This window comes from Phoca vitulina, unplaced genomic scaffold (assembly GCF_004348235.1).
Source record: "Phoca vitulina isolate PV1807 unplaced genomic scaffold, GSC_HSeal_1.0 scaffold82, whole genome shotgun sequence".
Lineage (NCBI taxonomy): Eukaryota > Metazoa > Chordata > Mammalia > Carnivora > Phocidae > Phoca > Phoca vitulina.
This window is the reverse complement of record NW_022589785.1, coordinates 4,947,123-4,970,578: the sequence shown is the minus strand read 5'-3', so window position 1 is coordinate 4,970,578 and position 23,456 is coordinate 4,947,123. Positions and strand designations below refer to the sequence as shown.

Below are 23,456 nucleotides of genomic sequence, written 5' to 3'. Positions count from 1 at the left end.
TGTGACATGCTTAGACCCATACTACTTTGAGTAACCACCTGCTACTACAGAAGACAGCTACTGAAAGAAGAGGTTCTTCCACCCACTGAAATGGCAGCCAGTTTGTTTTGTTCCCCTTCTGTCAACCAGGAAGCCCTGCCATGGCTGCACTGTCAAAGGACTTAATCCTCTTGTCAAAAGACTATTCTTCCTTCTAGTCGAGCAAGTCCAGCTGGGAGCCAGGCAGTTCTCACTGCATCTTGTGCCATCATATTCCTAGGTTAGGGAGCCATTTCAGGTACCCATTACAAGCAGAGGGTGTGGCAATGAATACAGATAACCCAGAAATTCAGGTTAGCCTGGGGATAGTCATACACAGACTTAGCAATTTCTCTGGATAGTAACTGCCACCACTGTGCCCACAGCATGTCTGGCTTGATTACATTGTCTGAAGGCTACCCCAGATTTAACCCACAAAGGAGATGCCCTGTTGAATTTGAGCAGTGTTGATAAGGTAGAGTGTGTTGTAGTTGGAGTACTTCAGTGACTTGGGGTCCATAGCAGAGGGCAGAGGTGGAAGTAATCCAGGTGGAAGAGGCAGAAGGATGATTGAGGTTTGCATTAAATACATGCATATTCAGGGGTGCCTGGGTGACTCAGACAGTGGACTCAGATCATGACCTCAGAGTCCTGGAATCGAGCCCTGAGTTGGGCTTCCTGCTTGGTGGTTAGTCTAGTGGACCAGGTATTTCCTGCCCTCAAAGATTCTGTCAATCTTTGTCATTAACTAGAAAGCATTGGAGAACCTTTGATAGTAATATCCACCCTCAAGGACCCTGACATTTACCTTGGAGCTAGGTTTGTCCTAATCTTTTGATTAGGATCACATTGATCCACCTTTTGACCTTACCCATGTTGCTACCCTCTGGTAGGTAACTACCCAGTAATGGCAACTGCTTCTTTTACAGAAAGGCGAGAGGACCTTCGAGGAAGATTTATGCTTTGCTTTTTGGATGATGGAGCAGGAATGGATCCAAGTAAGTGATGAGATTTTTTCTTTTGGGGAGGATGTAACTGTTTTTACTAAATACTCATTGTGTTTTTCTGTTGCCTTACTATTGTGATTAGAAGATCCACCTGGAGAGAGAGAGAGGTCTGTTGCAACATCTCAGGCTTAATTCCACTAATGGATTTGCCAGGTCTTGTCCTAGCATGGGAGATAGGATCTGAATGGCAACCTGAAGTCAGTCAAATTATCTGTCTTTTGACATTGTATTTATCAGCTTGCACAACATCCTGGAGCTGGAACTACAGAGGGCTCCCTCAGCCTTCATACCATGTTCTGGTAACAGAATAAACTCATAGTGATGGTGGTACTAACAGGCCAGTCAGAGGTTGTCTCCATTTGCCTCATGGTTCTGAATTTCCTTGGGAAGTGGTTTTAGTAGACACACAGCCCTGCTTAGATTTAACAAGGCTCAGACCTTTTATTTTTGAGGATCCTGGGGAAGAAATGCAAATGCTTCACTTTCTTTTGTGCCTGTCACTTCAGGTGATGCTGCCAGTGTGATCCAGTTTGGGAAGTCGGCCAAACGAACACCTGAGTCCACCCAGATTGGGCAATATGGGAATGGGTTAAAATCGTAAGTATACTAGAAGCCTGTCGTAGGACTCAATACAGAATCAAGCAGTACTCCTGCTGTTGTCCAATGAAAACTTTGTATTCCTTATCCTTCCATTAGTGTAACTCGGGAGCAGAAGAATTAAGTCAGAAAGAAGTAGTTTGGGGACTTAGCAACTGTCGTTCAGCCAAGTTTTCCTTACAGATTGAAAGAATGAACATCCTAAACATTTGGGGTGAGAGAAGCAAGCTGTAGGTTTCTCTTGGCAATGTGCTCTGGAACCGCATTTCTCCTCCTGATGAAAATTCTTATTTTTACCCTGTGGTTTGAGGATGCAAGTGGTTGTTTTGTGGGGTTAGGATGTATCTGAGATGCTAAAGGGGTTGCTTCATGGCACAGCAGTGTGCCTTGAGCACCTGCCACATGTCATGTTTTGAGCCAGGCACTGGGGATCCAGAGTGAGTAATAGAGATCTGAACCTTCCCTCTCAGAGGACATGGTCTCCACTTCTGTGTCCTGCTAGACCCTGTAGCAGGGACCTACCTAATGTCTTCAGATCCTTTGGGACTTCTTTCTCAGCCCTTGGTTCCCACTTGTTTGGTGTTTGGAATGTGTTGTTCTGATTTTGAGCGAAGCCCCAAGAGAAAGGTTTCTATTTCTGAAATGCTCACTTCCAGCTGCACATACCTTTGGATGGAATAAGATTTAGTGGAATTGGAGTTTGTACAAACGGAATTCTGAGTCACGTTTCCAGTCTTGCTGTGGAAACATGTTGTTTTGTTAGAGGGGGTGCTTTGGTCAGTCAACAGTATCAGTTGTCCCTCACATGCAGCATGCTTTAGATGTGTGGCAGGGAAAGAGAGTACTTCCAAAGACATCGGAGACATGGTATCTGGACTTTCTGATTTGTCTTTCAGGGGAGAAACCAAATGGTAATAACAAGTACTTACCATGTGCCAGGCACTGTGCTAAAAACTTTACTTGGATGATCTTATTTAATCCTCCTATTTTCATTTTTTTTTTAAAGATTTTATTTATTTATTTGACAGAGACAAAGCAAGAGAAGGAACACAAGCAGGGGGAGTGGGAGAGGGAGAAGCAGGCTCCCTGCTGAGCAGAGAGCCCGATGCGGAGCTGATCCCAGGACCCTGGGATCATGACCTGAGCCAAAGGCAGATGCTTAATGACTGAGCCACCCAGGTGCCCCTATTCTCGTTTTTTATTCTCATTTTCCAGTGAGGAAATTGAGATTTATGGGGATGAAGTGATTTGCCCAGAGGCATACAAATATTTGCCTGAGTGTAGAGCTGAGATATGAACCAGGTCCTTTTGACTGCAAAGCCGGAGCTGTTATCCATCTCATTCAGTCATGCAAATTAAAATTCAAATCTCACCTCAGCCACTTAATTATTTCTCTGAGCCTCAGTTTCCTCCTTTGTAAATTGGGATTATAATACGTGCCGAATAAGTTAAGGATTAAATGCTGTCATTGCTTTGAGAGCCTTAGACTAGTTTCTGGATTCTTATTTTATTTCTCCTTTGTTCTTTCCATTAGCAGATTCCTTGTCTAGGGTAGGGTCTAGGAATCTATAGGTTGGGTTCCCCAAGTGATTCTGTTGCTGGTGCCCTAAATTCCAATAACTGAGGTCTCTTAGAGTCAGTGCGAAAGAAGTCCTGACTTCCCATCTGGATTGTAGGCCAGCCTCCTCCTAGCTGGTCTTCTTAGTTTTGTGGCCGCAGGCAAGCTGTTTCACGTCTCTGAATATCTGTTTTCTAATCTAGAAAATGGGGTTCTATTCTCTGACATTCTCTCTTACAGAGCAAGTTTGAGGAGCAAACTAAATATGATTCTGACAGTACTTAGAAGACTAGGAAGTTGAGAGTGTTGTCATTAGCATATTTTAGTAGAATGAGTTTTGTAAAGGATGCATTGAGTTGGAGCCATCTAGTGTTGAGAGTGTATTTATTTTGAAACCAGAAGTTGAAAAAGAGTTTCAAGAGGGAGTGATTTATGGTAAGAATAGGGCTGAGAAGCAAGGAAGCCAGCAGAGAGGTGGCATTTTTGGGGTTGTTGCTCTTTAGCCTCCAAGGTCAGGATCAAAGAGGGAAGAAAGAAGCACAAAGTGAGAGTTTTTGCCAAATTAGGGCAAGAGCAAGCTTTGACAGAAGGCAAGGTAATATGCCTCATTTTGCTATCCATAAGCTTCAGGGAAGAAGGAGGGAGGGCTGTGAAATCTGTCAGAGGAAGCAGCATTGCCAGCATCTTGGGAACTGGAAGAGGAGAAAGAGAACTTGTCAGCGCCCGCTGCCAAGTGTCTCTGGATAGTGTCCTGGGCGTTTTCCTGAGCATTTGGGGAAATGGGACATGGCATTCATTTGTGTGTTTGGCATGCCAGCCTGGTTTGTATTTGTACATACAAGAGAGTAATGAGGCTTCCCACTGCCATCCCCTCCCTGGAGTATTATGAAGACTAATGAGATAATAGCCATAAAGCCCCAGAAGCTGCTCAGAAGAAAGGAGCTAAACAGCCCCATTGTTCACTGGGCAATGAACTGTTGGAACTTCTGCCCTGTTCCATGTTGCCCAGAAAGGCCTGTCCTTGCCTGTTTCTCAGATGATTTAATGTGGCCAAACAGAGGAAGGAAGCAGTTGATTCCATTCGGACTTTTGCCTTGTGGAACCCAGCCTCAAGGCACATTTCCCAGAAACCAGTTGCATCTAAAAGCAGGGACTGCCTCTGTCATAAGGAGCTTGAGGTGGCGAAACAATTTTGAGACAGAAGATGGTTGTAGTTACAGGACATGAGCCAATTATAGGTCTCTTAAAAACTATGATTAAGAATTATGTTGTGTATGGTTAGCCCCTATATTTGGCTGAGCCTTGGGATCATACTGGTTTGTTTTGTTTTGTTTTTTTTTGAGAATTTATGAGTGTAGACTGTGGGCTGTGCCCTTGATGGTACTGCCATTTGATGAGTGAATGAGAATGGAGTTTGTGTCAACAAAGGAAGGATCAGATGGGAACTGGATGTGGTCAGCATGGACGATGATGTGTTGAAGGTATCGGTTCCTGGAGAGAAATCTGATGGTGGCACAAAGAGTACAGCAGTCCTTGTGTAGCTGAGATGAACCTGGTGCATGGGCAGCAGGGTTACTTACCATGTGCAGCAGGTCAGGAGTTAACTTGGGGCTGACGATCCGTGGTGAATGTGCCCTAGAAGGGTGGTGGGGAAGCCTTGTATGGTGGGTAAGTGTGGTCAGGCTGGTTGTGAGGAACGATGAAGGCTGATGGAAGAGCAGAGGGAATGAGGACTGTGGACCTCATCTCAGGGTCCTGCGAGGGAGGGAGGTCTTGAGGAGAGCCCTCCAAAGGCAGTTTCATTCATGTCCGGAGGGTGAATTTGCTCCTTTTTCAGATGAGTTTTTGAATCCCTGGGATTCAAAATCTCCCTGGGAGAATAACCCATTTCTGCTTTCCTTTCAGGGGCTCAATGCGCATTGGGAAGGATTTTATACTCTTCACCAAGAAGGAAGACACCATGACCTGCCTCTTTTTGTCTCGGACCTTTCATGAGGAGGAAGGCATTGATGAAGTAGGTCCTGTCCTCGTGGCCTAAGTCATTATTTCACTTTTCCTGGGTCTGCTTAGGTTATTTGCGATGCTGGGCTCATTGGGATTGCAGGATTGCGGCCATGCCTCCTTATGGGATTAGCTGGTTGGATGAACTGGTTGAGGGGTTAGGCAGACCTCTTAGTGTGAGAGGAAGTAAAAATCTCAAAGCTTTAGAGAACAGTTGTCCTGTTTCTGAGAATGAGGCCATCAAAATGGCAGGAACCAAGAGTTAGATTTGCAGCTTCTCTAGACCTGCAGCCTAAATTTAGTCTGGCAGGGTGTTAGTATGAAGAGTTTTATCAAGGGGAGTGTTTTGGCTTCTTTACTGTGGGTGGAGATCACAACCTGCAGTAGTAATAGGAACTAATAATAGGAGCAGCACTGTCTTTCCCATATGATGGTGATTTTGTGGAATGTGCTATGAATGTATTTTCCTTTTGAAGAAATATGTTGCTTTAATCGTCTATATCAGAAGGAACAAGTAAGATACTTGTGGGGCCTGGGCAGGTAGTGAAGCAGGTGAGTATATGGAAAACATCATTGTAAGTTCTTTGCTAAATGACAGATGACACTTAGCCCCAGCTCATCATTGCTATGCTGGAAAGAAGTCATAATGAATTTGGAATATTCTCATTTTAAAACATTTCAGTAATTAGGTAACTATGTAAGCTAAACACATGCTCAGTTGATTCTCTTTGTGGCCTGGTGGCTCAGACATCTACGGAGTTGGTCTGGTGAGGTCTGTGCTTCCTCACCAGAGGGGGTATCAGAGACAGTTTTAGTTTGCCCAGCCTCAGACTGGACTCTTCCTCCTTTCATGTGTGGGAGGTGGTGGCCAGAGCTGTAGAGAGGGGGCTGAGAGGGTGTGCAGAGAGAAATCCCCAGATAGGTGAATTTAGTCAGGGTTTCAATCTGATTAATCTCTCTTGGTTAGCTGTAATTAGATTTGTGCTGGCCCTCTTTAGATATGAGCTTAAATCATAGCAAATTAGTTCATGGTGGGAATGAAAAGCGGTCTTTTTCCACCACCTTTACTTGGCAAACCAGTGGATTTGTTTGCCTTTTTGGTGCACTGTGTCAGTTCATCTATCATACATGCAGTGAGAGAAGTGCTACAGCTGGAAAGAATGCTCCTGGGAGAAGGTAGGGCAGGAGAACTTTTGCCCAGGCTGTGGTTTTCAGGAATGTTTCCTGATGGACTGTGGGTAGTGGGAGGAGGGTGGTCAAGTCCATGGAAATAGTCTGTTCAAGGCCCTGAGGGCTGGTGAGGGCTGTGGGAAGGGACTTGGCAGAGGGACTATCTGAAGAAAGGTGGTGGCCTCTGGAGAGCAGGGAGGGCTAGGTCAGGCTTGACCTCAGGGCCTTGGTGAATACAGGACTTTACTAACACCAGCCTTCAAAGGGAACTTAAGCAAGGGTGTGGCAGTATCAGATTCCCTTTTAAGATGATCAGTTTGGTGGGGCCCCTGGGTGGCTCAGTCGGTTAAGGATCTGACTCTTGATTTCACCTCAGGTCATGATCTCAGGGCGTGAGATGGAGCTCCGCATTGGGCTATGCCCAGTGCTGAGCCTGCTTTAGATTCTTTCTCTCTCCCTTTTCCCCTCCCTGCCTGCTCGCACTCTTTCTCTCTTAAAAAAAAAAAAAATCATTTTGTTATTGTGTGGTGATTGGATTGAAAAGACAGGTGTTGGAGTAAACTAGTTGAAATTCCCTAGCTGTGTGTAGCCTGGCAGGACCACAGCAGGGAGGTCCTTTAACATGTGGGACCCACAAATCTGGTGTTTGATCAGTGGAGAGGGGAAAAGGGAAGAGGGTCATGAATGATGTAGGTTCTGGTGTGGTAGCTGGGGCATGATGTGGGCTGTTTGGAGCTGGTGAAGAATGAAAGAAAATAGCATCCTCCTCTTTGGTGAAGAGTAAGTTTTCCTGGACATGGAAAGTTAAGTTTGGGTCGTGAGCTTGAGGGGAGGCCTGGGCTCTGGGATCCTTGGTAGCAGATGAGCTCACCTAAAGGAGTGTTCAGAGTGAGAAGAGTACCTGGGATCTCAGGGATGCTCTCCTCCAGGGAGAGGAGAAGGTGGCAGAAGAGACAGGAGTGACCAGATGGGTAGGAGGAAAACCAGGAGAGTGGTGACATTGAAATTAAGGAAGTGTCCTGATGGCTGGGATGGGTGCCAGTGGAAGTATATGCTGTTTAAAGCAATGCTGTTATCACCTGGGGCTGCTGTGAAGAATGGGGGTTGCAGAGTCAGGTATAGATTCACAGAACACAAATGGAATTCAGTTCCCCAGGTGAAAAAGCTAGGTTGAAATTTTTTCCTTACTTGGTGCTAGAAGGTCACTATTTTGGATTGTACTCCAGTGCAAACTCAGCCAAGATTTCAAAATAAGATCATTTTCTACTGGGTAGGAATGTGTCCAAACCAACTCTAGGGATGAATACCATTAGGCATAAAGCTTCTTAGAAACCAGTAAAATGTCTCAGAACCCTTAACAGTTTATCACCCCGGCACTTTTTAAAATACAGAATCCCTTTATTCTTAGGGTGGGCCATTTGATTTGAGCTTTTAGGTGCCTGGACTGGTTTGCTTTACAGAGGGAATGAAGCAGTCATCTATCCACAGGGCTCCTGGGCAGCTGGCTGGGAGAGGAGCACATCTAAGCCTCTGGGTGTGGCACTTAAGGGTAGGATTTTAGAAGAAAGAGTAGGATTTTTTTTCCCCCCGTTTTATTGAGGTACAATTGATAAAGATAGGACTTTTAAAAACATAAGATTAAATTCCATAATATGGAATTGTGTATTAAAATACAGGTACAGTTGAGAGAATAATTACAAAGTGAACACCTAGGTAGTTGCCATAATAGACCGATACTAGAAGCCCCCAGTGTGTCCCCTCACTAATTGTATTCCTTATTGTACCTCTGAAGGAACCGCCTTCAGGTAACTTTTGTAATGATTATTTCCTTGTTTCTCTTTATAGTTTTGGCACCTGTGTTGTGTATGCATTCTTGAATAATAGTTTAGTTTGTCTATTTTATGACGTTTATTTAAGTGGGCTCATACCATAGATTGTTTTTTTTTTTTTTCTATTTTGTCTTTTTCACATAACGTTTTTTTGTTGTTTTTGTTTTAGTTAGGGGGAGGGGCAGAGGGAGAGAAAGAATCTCAAGCAGGCTCCATGCCCAGCACAGAGCCCAACGTGGGGCTTGATCTCATGACCCTGAGATCATGACCTGAGCCAAAATCAAGAGTCGGACCCTTAACTGACTGAGCCACCCGGCGCCCCTCACATAACGTTGTGTTTGAGATCCATGCATGTTGATGCTAATAGCTGTTAGTTTGTTCATCGTCATTACTATACACTATTCCATTGTATAAATATATGATAGTGTAATTTATCCATTCTGTTTTGGATATTTACATTACTCTTACATGTTTGCTGGTACATATGTGCAGAAGACACTCCCAGAACCTGGGAGTGGAATTGCTGAGTTGTATGTTTATATGTATCTTCAGATTTCTTTATATGTATCTTTAGATAAGTACAAATATCTTTTTAGTAGTAGAGAGAGAAGAATTGATATCAAATTGGGAGACTGGCCAGGGCCATCCCAAGCAGGGAACTGCTCATGCAAAGACCCCCAGGGCATAAATCAGCATATCCCAGAGGACCTTCTGCTGTGAGACTGAGGCTTGGGAAAGGCAGAAGCCACAGAGCCTGTGGTGTCAGGCTGCAAAGCTTGGACCTCACCTCTGGGGCAATGTGGAGCCACTGTGGAGAAGGACAAGATGGATGCACATTTTGGGGGAAGGCTATTCTGGGTCTTCCCTCAAAGTGTCTGCCCATGCTTTCTCCAAAGGTGATAGTCCCATTGCCCACCTGGAATGCTCGGACCCGGGAACCTGTCACAGACAACGTGGAGAAGTTTGCCATCGAGACAGAACTCATCTACAAGTATTCTCCCTTCCACAATGAAGAGGAAGTTATGACTCAGTTCATGAAGATTCCTGGAGACAGTGGTAAGTAGACTTGAGCTTATAGCCCCTAGAATCCAGGAGCCATGAGTGGTGTGGGGATGATCAGGTGGTGCCTGGCAGGACAAAAGGAGGATTTGTTTCCCAGGAACACTGGTGATCATCTTCAATCTCAAACTCATGGATAATGGAGAGCCAGAGCTAGACATAATCTCAAATCCAAGAGATATCCAGATGGCAGAGACTTCCCCAGAGGGCACGTGAGTGTGGCTGGGAAGGGAGGGAAGGTTTGGAACTGGTGGTCCATTTTCTCAGGGAGAGAAAGCTCAGGAGGTGACTTTAATAGCGAAGGGGGGGTGGGGCTCATTCCCTGAATTTCCCAGTATTGGAGTTGATGAAGCTGAGCACTCCAAATTTTCTTACCACAAACAGAAGGATGAATAGGACAGCAGCTCCTCAGCTAAGCCAAAAGAAAAGATTAATGGTCCCTTGCCCCGACTCCTTGGTTCCTTGCCCCAACTCCTTGATTTGGAAACTGAGCCTAGAGACAGGATGGGTTTTGCTGGGTCTGTGGTGGGGCCAGTGGTAAGGCTGGGTCCGGTGTCTGTGGAGTGCCTGTGCTGGGGATGTGAAGGGTGTGCTCCCCACACTGAGGGAGCAGCCCTTCAGGGTGGTGAGAAAAGCCAGCATGTGAGGTGGAGGGTCTGCAGAAAGGCTGTCCTTTCATATCTTTGGTCAAGCTGGTTGTGGGGTGGGTGATAGCACTCCTCTATTCCTGCCACCTCTAGGAAGCCAGAGCGGCGCTCCTTCCGTGCCTATGCTGCCGTGCTTTATATTGATCCCCGGATGCGGATCTTCATCCATGGGCACAAGGTGCAGACCAAGAGGCTTTCCTGCTGCCTATATAAGCCCAGGTAGGGGTCTGCCCACCCTGGTCTGCTGTTCCCTTGAGCTGAGGATGGGGCCGTGGCTGTATTTCTCGGGGGCATTGTTGGAGTGATGCTAGGAGTGATGATAAGAGGCTCTGACAGTGTTGACTGGATTTGGGCCTTTAAGCTACTTGTGATTTACTGCATAGAAACTTCTAAGTCCTGAGGGAGGGACACAGATGGCTGATGAGCTGTGGAGGTTGGCTGGTGAAGCTTGTTGAGTGTGAGTGCTTTCTGTGACGTGGAGGGTACCCTGCTTGGCACAGTGAATGGTCTGAGCCTCTCAGCTTCAGGGCCAAGGGGCCTTTAGACATTACACAGGAGAGAGCAAAGGCCCTGGCTGATTGCTGAGATTTGTTTCTGCTGTGGGATTATTGATACACCTGGTGAGCAGTGGGGTTCCTTATCAAAGATGGAGCAAGGGGCAAGTGGAGTAAGGAATTGGGTATTTTGCTAAAATAAGTTTGTTTTGGGGGCGCCTGGGTGGCTTAGTCCATTAAGCATCTGCCTTTGGCTCAGGTCATGATCCCGGGGTCCTGGGATCGAGTCCTGCATAGGGCTCCCTGCTCAGCGGGGAGTCTGCTTCTCCCTCTGCCTGCTGCTCCCCCTGCTTGTGCTCTCTCTCTCTAATAAATAAATAAAATCTTTAAAAAAAAAAAAAAAAGTTTGTTTTTGACTCATCATGAGTACAGTGCAGCTTGGAAGGGAGCAGGAAGGCAGGGTGCTTCCTGAGTTGTTCAGGTTGCTGCCCAACCCTGCTGCTGCTTGGGTCTTCAGGTTGCTTTTTCCCCCTGTTCAGGATGTACAAGTACACATCAAGCCGTTTCAAGACTCGTGCAGAGCAGGAGGTGAAGAAAGCTGAGCATGTAGCACGGATTGGTAATGTGCACCCCCTACCCACCCCCAGGCAGGAGGGGGGATCAGGTTGGGATTGTCTGGGGGATACTTGTCGTGGTCAAAGCCGGATCCAAAAAAAGCTCTGTCTCGCACCCAGGGGCAGGCTGTTCTCCTGAACCACGGATCTAGTTCCTTTTGCACACCTGCATGCCAATCCTCTCAGCAGTTTTTCTTCCCAGACTCTAGTTTCTCTTCATCAGCCATTTATAGGGACTTACCTAAAACAGTGTCAACTCCTTGGCTTGCTCAGAGTGAAGAATCTCACACTTTTCTTTGGCCCAAATACTTGTGAAATTGGTTTTCCTGACTCCAGGGCAAACATCTCAAGGTCTCTCATGCTGACAGGGCTTCTTGGCTGCTTGATGGAGAGTGATTGGCTGAGGACTTGGATAACTTCCAGCTCCTGCTGAGGATGTAACTCTGGTTACCCTGGGCAGTTTTTGACCTGTTCCAGTTCATTTGTAAAGTTTAAAAAAACATGTCTCAAGTATAAATAGTGCCTGTTTTGTTTGGGACCTCCAAACAAAAGGATTTTCCTTTTTGTACTGACTGCATTCCAGGCAGGGAGGTTGGAGGTTGCTCTCCCAGCTCTCCTGTTCCTTGACAGTGTACACACATCTTGCCCAGCGGGTACTACACTGGGATTCAGGAGGGATGATTAAGAGTTTTTGAACCTTTGTATTCCTTATTCATGGTTTCTTCTGGATTTCAGCTGAGGAGAAGGCACGGGAGGCAGAGAGCAAAGCTCGGACCTTAGAAGTTCGCCTAGGTGGAGACCTCACGCGGGACTCCAGGGTAAGGCCCCAGATCTGAGCAGCTACTGTCTAGCATTTCTGGCATTAGGATCCCAGAGCTGCCCTGGCTCAGCCCCAGGCTAGTCATGAACTCCTTACCCTAAAGCTGCAAAATGGATATTAAGATGTTTCCATAATCATTATTGAACACACTGTATGGTAGAATCTTAGCTAATCATTTCAACATCCTAACAACCATATGGAGTGGCCACTGTTAGTATTCTCAGTTTATAGAAAGGGAGATTGAAATGAAGATGGTCACTTGCCCCAGGTCACACACAGTAGTGAAGGGGTCTGAGCAGTTCTCTACCCCTCTGTCTGACACTATTATTTCATTTGGGGGTGTTTCCTCCTTCATTTCAGCCTGGTCAGGTAAAGCATAGCTTTTGAGTTTGTCCCCATCAAGGCCATTTTCTGTAGAAAAGAAGTAAATCTCAGAGTGTGTTTTTGATTCCATGTGATTTAAAGTGAGAAGTTTCAGATGCTTGTTATAATATTGCCTGCTGTGGTCCAGAGCACCTCCTCCCCTCACTTGGTGCCAACGTACATTTCCAGGTGATGTTGCGGCAGGTCCAGAACACAGCCATTACCCTGCGCAGAGAAGCTGATGTCAAGAAGCGGATCAAGGAGGCCAAGCAGCGGTGAGTGCCAGGGCTGGGCTTTTTTTTTTTTTAAGATTTATTTGTCAGAGAGAGAGTGCGAGTGCACACAAGCAGGGGGAGCGGTAGGCAGGGGGAGAAGCAGGCTCCCTGCTGAGCAAGGAGCCCGATGCAGGACTCGGTCCCAGGACCCTTAACCAACTGAGCCATCCAGGTGTCCCTGGCTTTTGGTTTTTTAAAATTATGTAGCTTTTATAGTCAAAATTAAAGAGCTTAAGGAATCCCTTCCCACCCTGTGAGGTCGCTATTCTGTCACAAAGATTGCTTTGAGAGAGCCATTGATGTGATCCCAAATGCTTGTCAAATGCCCACTGCAGATTTTTTCCTGAGCTAGGAAAAGGCAGGGTGGGCCCACTCCCTGGTAGACCCTCCCTCCCTTCCTGGCAACTCCCGTTCTTTCTTCCTTCCCTCTCTCCCTTTCTTCTTTTTTTTTTTTTCTCTCTCCCCCTCTCTTCTCTCTCTTTCCTTCTTTTTTCTTTTTTCTCCTTTTCATTTAAAGGATATATAAAATGCTCATTATATAAAACTAGTAAAACAGACCATTTTTAGAAATACCATTTTAAAACTCCCTTACATTTGTACCATCTGGTAATATCTACTCTTAATATTTTATCCCTGGTTACAAATGCGGAGTAATGCTGTAGATTGAGTTTTGGACCTTTTTCATCTAGAATGGGCACTTGTCCTGACTCATTAGATTATCTCCGTGTCCCACCTTATGTCTGGAGCTTCTTGGGGCTCTGGACATTGAATTCCTGGGTTGCTGCTTCTTGGCCTTCCTGCCACAGGCGTAGGTTTTTGGATTCTTCTGAGTGAGTGTGCTGCTCATCCATCTGCTTTTCAGCTCCATGATTTTGTTACTTATCACATGAGGGTCTCTTCCCTCACATATGTGTTCATTGTTCTAGTGAATTTTTACCTTTTTAAAATTTATTACTGTCACATGAGTGGAGTAGGTATGATCTTGTTTTTAGTCCACCATGTAACTATCTTCACAGAGATTTGCAGCAGCTTCACAGTATCCCATTCATACTTAAATCTTAACGTTCCTGTTTTGTTACCAGAAGCCCGCCAAAGTCACATGCTTTTAATTAGGGATGCTTAGAGTCACTGGACAGTACCATCTCCCTACCAAGTCTGATGGGTTACACGTTGACTGGAAATGCAAAACTTACTCCTTAACATGTTTCAAGTTTAAGCTTAAGCTAACATATCTTCAAGAACATGGTGTTTGTGTATTCATGAGTTGATCTGCTTAAATTTATATTGTGTCTTCTCAGAGCACTTAAAGAACCTAAAGAACTGAATTTTGTTTTTGGGGTCAACATTGAGCACCGGGACCTGGATGGCATGTTCATCTATAACTGTAGCCGCCTGATCAAGATGTATGAAAAAGTGGGCCCACAGCTGGAAGGGGGCATGTGAGTATTGCCCAAGGAGAGCTTTTCAGCCCAAGGCAGTGGGCCAGTGGGGTGACAGAGTTGTGTCTTTTTTCTCCCTGCAGGGCATGTGGTGGGGTTGTTGGGGTTGTTGATGTGCCTTACCTGGTCCTGGAACCTACACACAACAAGCAGGACTTTGCTGATGCTAAGGAGTACCGGCACCTGCTGCGGGCGATGGGGGAGCACCTGGCACAGTATTGGAAGGACATTGCCATTGGTAATTCCCTTTCTGTTCACTTCCAACCTTAGAATACCCTTAGTGCCCAAGGATGTAAATTTAGGAAGAGCGAGAGGCTGGCTCCTAATATGTGTGGGTGTTTCCTTTCCAGCCCAGAGGGGAATCATCAAGTTCTGGGATGAGTTTGGCTACCTCTCTGCCAACTGGAACCAGCCCCCATCCAGCGATCTACGTTACAAGCGCCGGAGAGCTATGGAAATCCCAACCACCATCCAGTGTGGTGAGCTGGTGGTCGGAACCTCCTCCTGACTCTCCACCATAATCCATGACCCTCTTCTTTCTGACCCCTTGCTGGCCTCCTGACTTGACTGACATTCATGGACTTTGGGTCCCACTGGGGATGAGTCTGTTTGGTGATGGGCCTGGGAGCTCAGCCTTGGGGCTGTGTCAAGTCCCACCTGTCCCTCCTGACTGAGGCAGAAGGTGTCTAACCTGCCAGGCCTCACTTGGTTTGGTACCCCATTGTTAATGGTGTGATTGATGATTGAGCCAGGATCCTGGTGGAGGAGGGAGAGAGGCTGGGAACATTGAAAGTCCATGATATAAAGTGTCTATTCTTGCTGGAATCACTGTCCCTGAGAAGAATTACCATTGTGTAAGGAAGGCAGAGTTGTAGCCATGGAAAGTTGGGGGTATCTTTGCCTTGGGCCTGGTTGAGAGGAACCTGTTTACTAAAGATATTATGGGGCGTGGCTGATGTTTGTGGGGGTGTTTTCTGTGTCATAGATTTGTGTCTGAAGTGGCGAACCCTCCCCTTCCAGCTGAGTTCTGTGGAAAAAGATTACCCTGACACCTGGGTTTGCTCCATGAACCCTGATCCTGAGCAGGACCGGTGAGCACTTGCTCTAACAAGGAGATTGTGGGTATCTCCTCTCTCCTCCACTGTATTCTCCCTACCCTTTGGGTAAATAACTTGCTGTGCATCTTGAGGTCAGTGCTGATATTCTCACATCTCTGTCTTGCTGCAAATAGTAAGTGCCCTGGAAATAAGAATAGATGTCTGTCCTGCAGTGAGTATTAATTCTATACATTTGGGAACCCTGAGGTTGTTGCTGTGGTGAGAGACAGCATGGGTTGGCTGAAGAGGAAGGACTGTGTCCTACTTAGGGCCCTGTTTTGCCACAACCTCCCTAACACCCTCTTTTCTACAGATGTGAGGCTTCTGAACAGAAGCAGAAGGTTCCCCTGGGGACATTCAGAAAGGACCTGAAGACACAAGAAGAGAAGCAGAAGCAGCTGACAGAGAAAATTCGCCAGCAGCAGGAAAAGCTAGAAGCCCTGCAGGTGCGTGGGTCATAGGCAGTGGACAGAGCTAGCCTGTGTCAGGTCTGTCTGGGATGGGAACAGGAACCCTCAGTGGCTCCCTGGTTCTTGAGTACATTAATGATGATCTTTTTTTTTTTTTTAATTTTTTTATTGTTATGTTAATCCCCATACATTACATCATTAGTTTTAGATATAGTGTTCCATGATTCATTGTTTGTGCATAACACCCAGTGCTCCATGCAGAGCGTGCCCTCCTCAATACCCATCACCAGGCTAACCCATCCTCCCACCCCCCTCCCCTCTAGAACCCTCAGTTTGTTTTTCAGAGTCCATCGTCTCTCATGGTTCTTCTCCCCCTCCGATTTCCCCCCCTTCATTCTTCCCCTCCTGCTACATTCTTCTTCTTTTTTTCTTTCTTAAGATATATAATGATGATCATTTTAAAAAAATCAAACTATTTTGTTTATGTGTTCCAATGTGGGCAGAAAGTAAGTATTCTACCGGAGAGGTAACCACCATTAACTAACATTTCTAATTTTTTATGGCTGCCTATGTACACATATATTTTATAATAAAAATATGGAAATCGTGTCATGACACACACTCTTTTTAGTGCATACTTCTCTTGGGATAATTTTCCAGAAGTGAATTTGAAAGAGTAAAAGCATTTGTAAAATTTTATGGCTTTTTATAACTACTTCCAAGTTATTCTCTAGAAGATATATTGATTTCTGTTTCTTTACAAGCAGTACATTTATTTTAAAGTTTTTTTGCAAATTCGACAGGCAAAGGTACACATCTTATAATTTGAATTTCTTTCATATTTTTGAGTTGGACAATTTTTTTGTCTATTTGTTTTTTCAGAATAGCTTCTTCTCATGTATTTTTTTCGTAATTGATTTGTCAGGTTTTTGAGATGTATCTATGGTACATTTATCATTTTTATTATAAAAAGCTTTTTTTTTTCTGGCTTCTGTGTCTGTGCAGATGTTCACATTAACCTGGATGTCTTAGGCCTGCCTCTCTGTCTACTGAATCCCACTTGTCCTTTCTGACCTTTTCCATCAGGCTTTTCTTACCTTTCCTGGCTTCTTTTATAGGAATTTAATCCATTGACACTTTTTCCTGGTCTCTCAATTGCTAGATGAATCACATAGAATCCTGTAGTTTGCTGATGATATAGTGTCTGTATTTTTTGTCTCCTAGTGAGAATGGGAGTCTTAAAATAGTAGGACTGTGCCTAGGTTTTCTTTTTTATGTGCCCATTGTCCCAGACATGTAGTAGGGATCCAAAGAGTTTGCTTGAATGTACCAACATATGCAAACAACCTCATCATCATGTTTGCTGTGCAGAAAACCACACCTATCCGGTCCCAAGCTGACCTGAAGAAATTGCCTTTGGAAGTGACCACCAGACCTTCCACTGAGGTAAAGCCCAGGAGCGGGGGAAGGGCTTTTCCTTAGGTGTCTTGTGCTAGGATCAGTGTTCTCATCTCTCTGGTTCTCTTTTAGGAACCTGCACGTAGACCTCAGCGACCTCGGTCACCTCCTTTACCTGCTGTGATCAAGAATGCCCCCAGCAGACCCCCTTCCCTGCAAGCTCCCAGGCCAGCCAGCCAGCCCCGAAAGGCTCCTGTCATCAGCAGTACCCCAAAGCCTCCTTCCCTGGCAGCTCGGGAGGAGGCCAGTACATCCAGGCTGCTGCAACCACCCGAGGCACCCCGAAAGCCTGCTAGCCCACTGGTTAAGACTGCGCCCCGGCCCACCCCTGTGGTGCAGCCACTGTCACCATCTCTGCTACCCAACTCCAAGAGCCCTCGGGAGGTCCCAGCTCCCAGAGCCATCAAGACTCCAGTGGTCAAGAAGCCAGAGCCACCCAGTAAACTCTCCCCAGTGAGATGCTTTTTCTCTTCCAGCCCCGAGTCTACCCTCAGTGGTGTAGGAATGGAATCAGGCTGTGTCAAAGCTGTTTTGGGGGAGCCTCACTGGAGATCATCAAATCTAAAGCTTCCTGTTGCCCCTGAGGAGGAGTCTCAATAGCTGAAGAGACTTGATCTGGTCAGGGCACAGAGCAAGTTGGTTTCCTGTCCAGGGAGCTCTTCACTGCTCCCTTCAAGTTTTGGTCTGCCATGTATTTGAGTCCTTTCCATCAGCTTCTGTGGTGTAGGGGTAGGTTGGCAGCCTGTGACCGCCTTGCTGGGCTGCAACAGTGGTCAGCATGTCTCAGGGAGGTCACGGCTGGCGAGGCAGGCTAAGGGAGAAGTAAACTGAGAGGCTCCCCCTACGACAGCTTTGAGCAAAGGTCCTTGTGGGCACAGGGATCAGGAGGTTGCTGTATACTGAGTAATGTCAGGAGGCTCAGCCCTGGGGGACCTGAGAAGCACACAAGTGGAACAGCTCCTTTAGGCCAGATGGAACCTTCCTGCACTTCAAGGGCTGACAGGGCCCCTCCTCACATTCCCTCTCCTCTTGCTGTAGACCACTCCTGGTCGGAAGCGGACTCTTGGGGTCTCTGACGAAGAAGAAGCTGAGGAGGAGGCTGAGAGGAGGAAGGAGAGGTCTAAGCGGGGCAAGTTTGCTGTGAAGGAGGAAAAGAAGGACTTGAATGAGGTAGGTGGTACCAGGTGAGGTTAGAACCTCCTTCCCCAGGGTTGCAGTCTGCACCAGCTCCGTTTCTCTTTTGTGATTTGAGCCTTCCAAAAGCCCAGTTCATCTCTATAGGACTCTTAGTCACACAGATGACTTAGAAACATGGCGCCAGGTAGGCTTCTGAGTGAGACTGGCTTCTGGCTCTCATCACAGGATGGAGGTCACACACACATCAGGGAGGCTCGAAACCCTTTGCTTCCCTGTGTTTGTGACTTTCCTTTGCATACTGTCTTGTTTATAAAGGTGGCAGAAGGGTAGATACTCAAGGTAGTGTTTTGGAGAGCAGCTCTTGGTGAGACACAGAGATGTAAATGGCCACATAAGACAACATGAGGTGACAGCTAATGACCCTGGGTTGCCAGTCATGTAAAAATCTGCTTTTCGGGGGCACTGGGGATGGTTCTAACAGACTCTGTTCTCCTTACAGCTCTCGGACAGTGCTGGGGAAGAGGACCCAGCTGATCTTAAGAGGGCTCAGAAAGGTGAGTTTGGGGAGGTACCTGGCAGCCTGTGGGGGAAAGGGTAGTGGGGCCCCTCAGCCAGCAACTGTTTATCCTGAAGGCTCTCGAAGGCTTTCCTGGCTCTGGGCTCTTGTGCAGCAGTGGTTCCAAGTCTGATCCCAAGAAGAATTCTGAAGATAGCACACCCTTACGTGTATTTTTAGCACAAATTTCTTGGCTTGCACCTCTGGCAGTCACTCATCCTGCTGCTCTTTGGCACCCTCACAACAGATGGGGAAAGGAGATCAGGGTGGCTGGGCTTCATGTTCCTGGCAAAGTATAGGCAAGCATCTAGGGGTTCTTGTCTCTGCAGATCCTGGGACCGCCTCTCTCAAGGTGGCCCTGGCTGAGTGGGGAACTTTGTTAGTGTTCTGACTCCCGTTCCATCCTCATTCTTTCAGATAAAGGGTTGCACGTGGAGGTGCGTGTGAACAGGGAGTGGTACACAGGCCGCGTCACAGCTGTGGAGGTGGGCAAACATGTGGTGCGGTGGAAGGTGAAGTTTGACTACGTGCCCACAGACACCACTCCGAGAGACCGCTGGTAATGCCCCTTTCCAGAAGCTGACAGAGTTGGCCAGGCCAGGGGGAGGTCTACCCCTGGCCTCCCAGAAGGTGGCCCATCCTGGGCGCCTGGGGCACACATGACACACGTGCTTGTGTGCCTCCTAGGGTGGAGAAAGGCAGTGAGGATGTGCGGCTGATGAAGCCCCCTTCTCCGGAGTACCAGAGCCCCGACACGCAGCAGGAGGGCGGAGAGGAGGAGGAGGAGGTGGTGGTGGCCCAGCAGGCTGTAGCCATGGCAGAGCCCTCTACTTCTGACTGCATCCGCATAGAGCCTGACACCACTGCCCCGAGCACCAACCACGAGACCATTGACCTGCTTGTCCAGATCCTCCGGTAATGTGTCTTCCCACTCTGGGGCTAGCTGTGGCTCTCCACACTTGTTCTTGCTATTCTGAATTTCTGTTCCCACCTTCTTCTTTCTTTAGGAATTGTTTACGGTACTTTCTGCCTCCAAGTTTCCCCATCTCCAAGAAGGAACTTAGTGCTATGAATTCAGATGAGCTAATATCATTTCCTCTGGTGAGTTTGGCCTAACCTTTATTTTTATTCTGCGTGACGCCTCAGCTTCATGCTTTTTGTGATTGCCAGCCCTTGTTGTGTCTCCCCCCCCCGCCCCGTCCCCCCGTAGCTGGATATGACTGTGATGTGCGGAAGCCAACCACAACCACAACCATAAGATGCTGGGGCTAAGTCCTCACTTCGGAACAGCAGGCCTGGTTTGACATTTTAGAATGAGTATATCCTTTTTCCTCTACCCCAGCAGAGGGAGTAAACTTGTCCCAGGCAACAGTGAAGAACTTAGGCTCAAAGTACCTGAAACTTGACTCTTAGAGCAAGGTAGAGATGTCTTGAAAGTAAGCACTGGGTGTTGTTATGCTGATGCGGCACAGGCCCTGTGCTGGACCTCTTAATGAGCAGCAGAAGAGAGTCCTGCCTCCAAGTGGCTTAGGATTCAATAGAGACTGAATTTTTACCAATAGTTGGACATGAGACTGAGAGCAGTAAGTGCTGTGGAAGCAGGTGGTTGGGCTGTGGCAGCCTTGGGAGGGGAGAGAGCAGCAGTCTGAAGTGTCTGTATAAGTGACAGGGAAGCTTTGAGGTAGGGGGACTTCGTGAGCAAGGGGTCAGAGGGATGAAAGTTCCCAAGTCAAGGCAGCAGGCTGTGTGGAGAAGAGGGCCTGAGAGCCAGGATATGGTGCGTCTTGAATGTCTGGTCTTAGGCATAGTGGTTTAAACCTTGAATAAAATGAAGGGCCAGCAAAAGTTTTGAGCTGGGGGAACTGTCAGTCTGAACCTGGTCTAGGGCAAGAGTCAACAAACTTTCTGTAGAGGGCCAGTTAGCAAATATTTTCAGCTTTGTGGGTTATACAGTCTCTGCGGTAACTACTGAACTCCACTATTACAGTGTGAAAGCTGCCGTAGACAGTTTGTAAAGGAATGGATATGGCTGTGCTCCAATAAAGTTCTATTTACAAAAACAGGTGGCAGGCTGATTTGGCCTGGGGCTCTAGTGTGCTGACCCCGCCCTAAGAGGATACCTCTTGTGGCAGTATGTTTGGGTGGGATGGGTGGATGGGAGATGCAGGGGCAAGGGGGCGGGTCCAGTTGTGACAGCTCAGAGGTGAGGGAACAGGAACTTGAGCCAGAGTGGAGGGGGTGGACTGGTGGGTGAAAGGGCCATGTCAGAGGTTGTTGACTGGAGGCAAGTGATGGGGGAGGAGGCAGAGGCCATGTGCTTCTCTATGTCTCAGGCCTTTGGGAAGTGATGACAAAGCTATTAACTGGGAGAGAAAACAGAGGGTGAGGGTAAGAGAGGTGATGAATTGTGATATGTGTTGGGCTGGAAGCACCAGCACCTACATTTCTAGTGATGTCCACTGGGCAGGTGGAGATTGGGGACTGGGCACTTGGGAGGGGTAGGAAGGCCAGGGCTGCATTTGGGATCTGGGAGTTGTCTTTCATTGAGTGGGATAGATACTCTTATGGTTGGCATAGCTTAAGTTTTCTAGGGAGGAGTTTCTAGAGAACAGAACTAGAAATCGAAACTGCAGGGCTGGTATGTTCAAGACGTTGGGCCCTCGTATGGCAGCTGTGTGCTTGATGGTTTGCCAAAGAGGAAAAGATGGGGTTTTAAATCTCCATTCTACTTAAAAAAAAAAAAAAAAAAAAGGAGTTGAAGAAACTGAGGCTCAGAGAGATGAAGAGTCTATTGTGATAGAACCCAGATTTGAACCCAGGTACTTCTTTAGGACAAGGGTCTTGCCCTTCTTCGAGTACTGCCTTGCTTCCCCATGAGATGAGAGGGTAGGTGTTGGCAAAGGAAGCTAGAGGATGGCAGAGCTCGTGGTAGCTTCCCCAGAAAGCTCCATGCCTCAACTCTTGCGCTTGTTGAGGTTGCAGGTGCTCTCTGCAAATCCCAGGAACAAACCACTGATAGGATGGCTAGGGTGGCCTGGCATCCTCTTGTCAGTCAGATTTGTTGATTTTGGCTTAAAGTTGTCAGACTCAGAGTGAAGCCTGAGTGCAGTGGGATCTTTGCTGCTCAGACCAGAAACACAGCCAGGATCATCTGAGCCTAAAAGTCTGTTAGCTTATGCTTATAAAAGGAGGTGTATCACCAATGCATCAACTTTAATTTTTATTTATTTTTTTTAGTGTTCCATGATTCATTGTTTGCATATAACACCCAGGGCTCCATGTAGAACGTGCCCTCTTTAATACCCATCACCAGGCTAACCCATCCTCCCACTCCCCTCCCCTCTAGAACCCTCAGTTTGTTTTTCAGAGTCCATCATCTCAATGCATCAACTTTATAGTCTGCTGACTGTAATGTCTAAAATAACTTAAACATTTTTTTAATGTCAGGGACACAACAGAGTCTAATGTTCATTATGCTCTTGTCAGTCTGTAAAAGATCATCCTTTTTGCCACCATACTGGACTAGGAGTTCCATAAAGTTCTTAGGAGTCCTGCAAATACTAGATTTAAATAAATATTTTTAAAAAGTAATATAACCATGTAAATCTATAATAAAGAGTTAAAAAACTAACATCATAGGCTCAAGACATCGTATACTGAGTTTTAATATTTTGGAGTCTGCTCACTTATTTTGTGCTGCCAACATAATTTTTTACATAAAACTTCAAATTTCTTTTGCCATCTTGGTTTAATAGGATACTCTACATTGTAAGGTAAATGACACGGTTAAGTACTTTCCAGTCACACTTTTTAAAAACAGCAGTCAGGAGCCAGTAACGCTTTTTAAAATCATCCAGGAGCCCCTCAATGCCAGTAGCTCATACATCTTTATAGAAGCATATAAACACATGAGTTGATAAGACTACAGTGGTCAGCCAGAACCACTCATTTTCATCAAAATGGCCTTATTCTCATTGGTGACTTAAGAGTAAATGATGTTATAAATTTGAGCTTTGAAAATAGATATTGCTCAAATTTTTTTACAATTAGATTCCATGTAACATTTCTTTTGAAGCAAGTGTTCTGCTACCTTTTAAAAGTTTGAAAAGCCTCATGTCTAGAGAAACTGCTAGTTTACCATCACTATACCCCACATTTTGGAAGTTTCAGGTACTCAGGAAAGATAGTAAAAGCTCTAATGTTGCTTATAGAAGTATACTACACAAATCTGAAGGTATTTGCTGCTGGTGGGTGCTTGATAAATATTTCTGGAAGAGAACTTTTGGTTCTTACATTGTGGGGCGTGACTTGGAATGGGCTGCCGAGAGGACTGTGGTGAAGTTAGAAAGGTGTGATTGAGCTGGGAGAGCGACTTGTCCTTTTTGTGCCAACTGGAATGGAAGAATCATCCCTCACTAATAGCTTGCTGTCTGCCAAGGGCTGAGGGCTTCACATTGGGTGATCCTATCTCCCTCTCATGGCAGCCCCATGAGATGGGCATCAGGTTTTTCCACTCTGGAGCTAGAGAGCCCGCTTGTCCCTTGTGTGTGACATCCCTTCGCACTGAGCATCCTTGTGCTGAGCCAGGGTGGGGATACTAGTGCTAATCTAGAGGGACCCTTGGGGCCCCTGTAAGTTCATGCAATCATCCTGTGGGTTCCCTCCCTACAGAAAGAGTACTTCAAACAGTATGAAGTGGGACTCCAGAATCTGTGCCATTCCTACCAGAGCCGTGCCGACTCACGGGCCAAGGCCTCCGAGGAGAGCCTGCGCACTTCTGAGAGAAAGCTCCGAGAGACAGAGGAGAAGCTGCAGAAGCTGAGGACCAACATCGTGGCGCTCCTGCAAAAGGTGCAGGAGGTGAGCCAGGCAGCCCTCTCATTGCAGCTGGACCACCTGGTGTCTCA

At 46.6% G+C, this 23,456-nt stretch overlaps 1 protein-coding gene across 5 annotated transcripts in view; it reads left to right on the top strand.

The window, feature by feature from the left end:
- The window catches only part of MORC2 (MORC family CW-type zinc finger 2), a 61,970-nt gene that overhangs the window by 14,976 nt on the left and 23,538 nt on the right, over nt 1-23,456 (top strand). For all 5 annotated transcript variants that reach the window (XR_004298158.1, XM_032395127.1, XM_032395128.1 and 2 more), the window contains exons 4-25: nt 948-1,016; nt 1,532-1,622; nt 5,086-5,194; nt 9,077-9,236; nt 9,340-9,451; nt 9,980-10,105; nt 10,920-10,999; nt 11,730-11,812; nt 12,367-12,452; nt 13,751-13,891; nt 13,975-14,129; nt 14,242-14,370; nt 14,877-14,982; nt 15,302-15,434; nt 16,770-16,844; nt 16,929-17,309; nt 17,895-18,026; nt 18,493-18,547; nt 18,967-19,108; nt 19,237-19,464; nt 19,557-19,650; nt 23,221-23,409. Coding sequence is in view for 4 of the 5 variants with exons in the window: in XM_032395127.1 (XP_032251018.1) it covers nt 948-1,016; nt 1,532-1,622; nt 5,086-5,194; nt 9,077-9,236; nt 9,340-9,451; nt 9,980-10,105; nt 10,920-10,999; nt 11,730-11,812; nt 12,367-12,452; nt 13,751-13,891; nt 13,975-14,129; nt 14,242-14,370; nt 14,877-14,982; nt 15,302-15,434; nt 16,770-16,844; nt 16,929-17,309; nt 17,895-18,026; nt 18,493-18,547; nt 18,967-19,108; nt 19,237-19,464; nt 19,557-19,650; nt 23,221-23,409 (2,876 nt within the window). In the remaining variant the exon portion in view is untranslated. The remainder of the gene's footprint in view (nt 1-947; nt 1,017-1,531; nt 1,623-5,085; nt 5,195-9,076; nt 9,237-9,339; nt 9,452-9,979; nt 10,106-10,919; nt 11,000-11,729; nt 11,813-12,366; nt 12,453-13,750; nt 13,892-13,974; nt 14,130-14,241; nt 14,371-14,876; nt 14,983-15,301; nt 15,435-16,769; nt 16,845-16,928; nt 17,310-17,894; nt 18,027-18,492; nt 18,548-18,966; nt 19,109-19,236; nt 19,465-19,556; nt 19,651-23,220; nt 23,410-23,456) is intronic.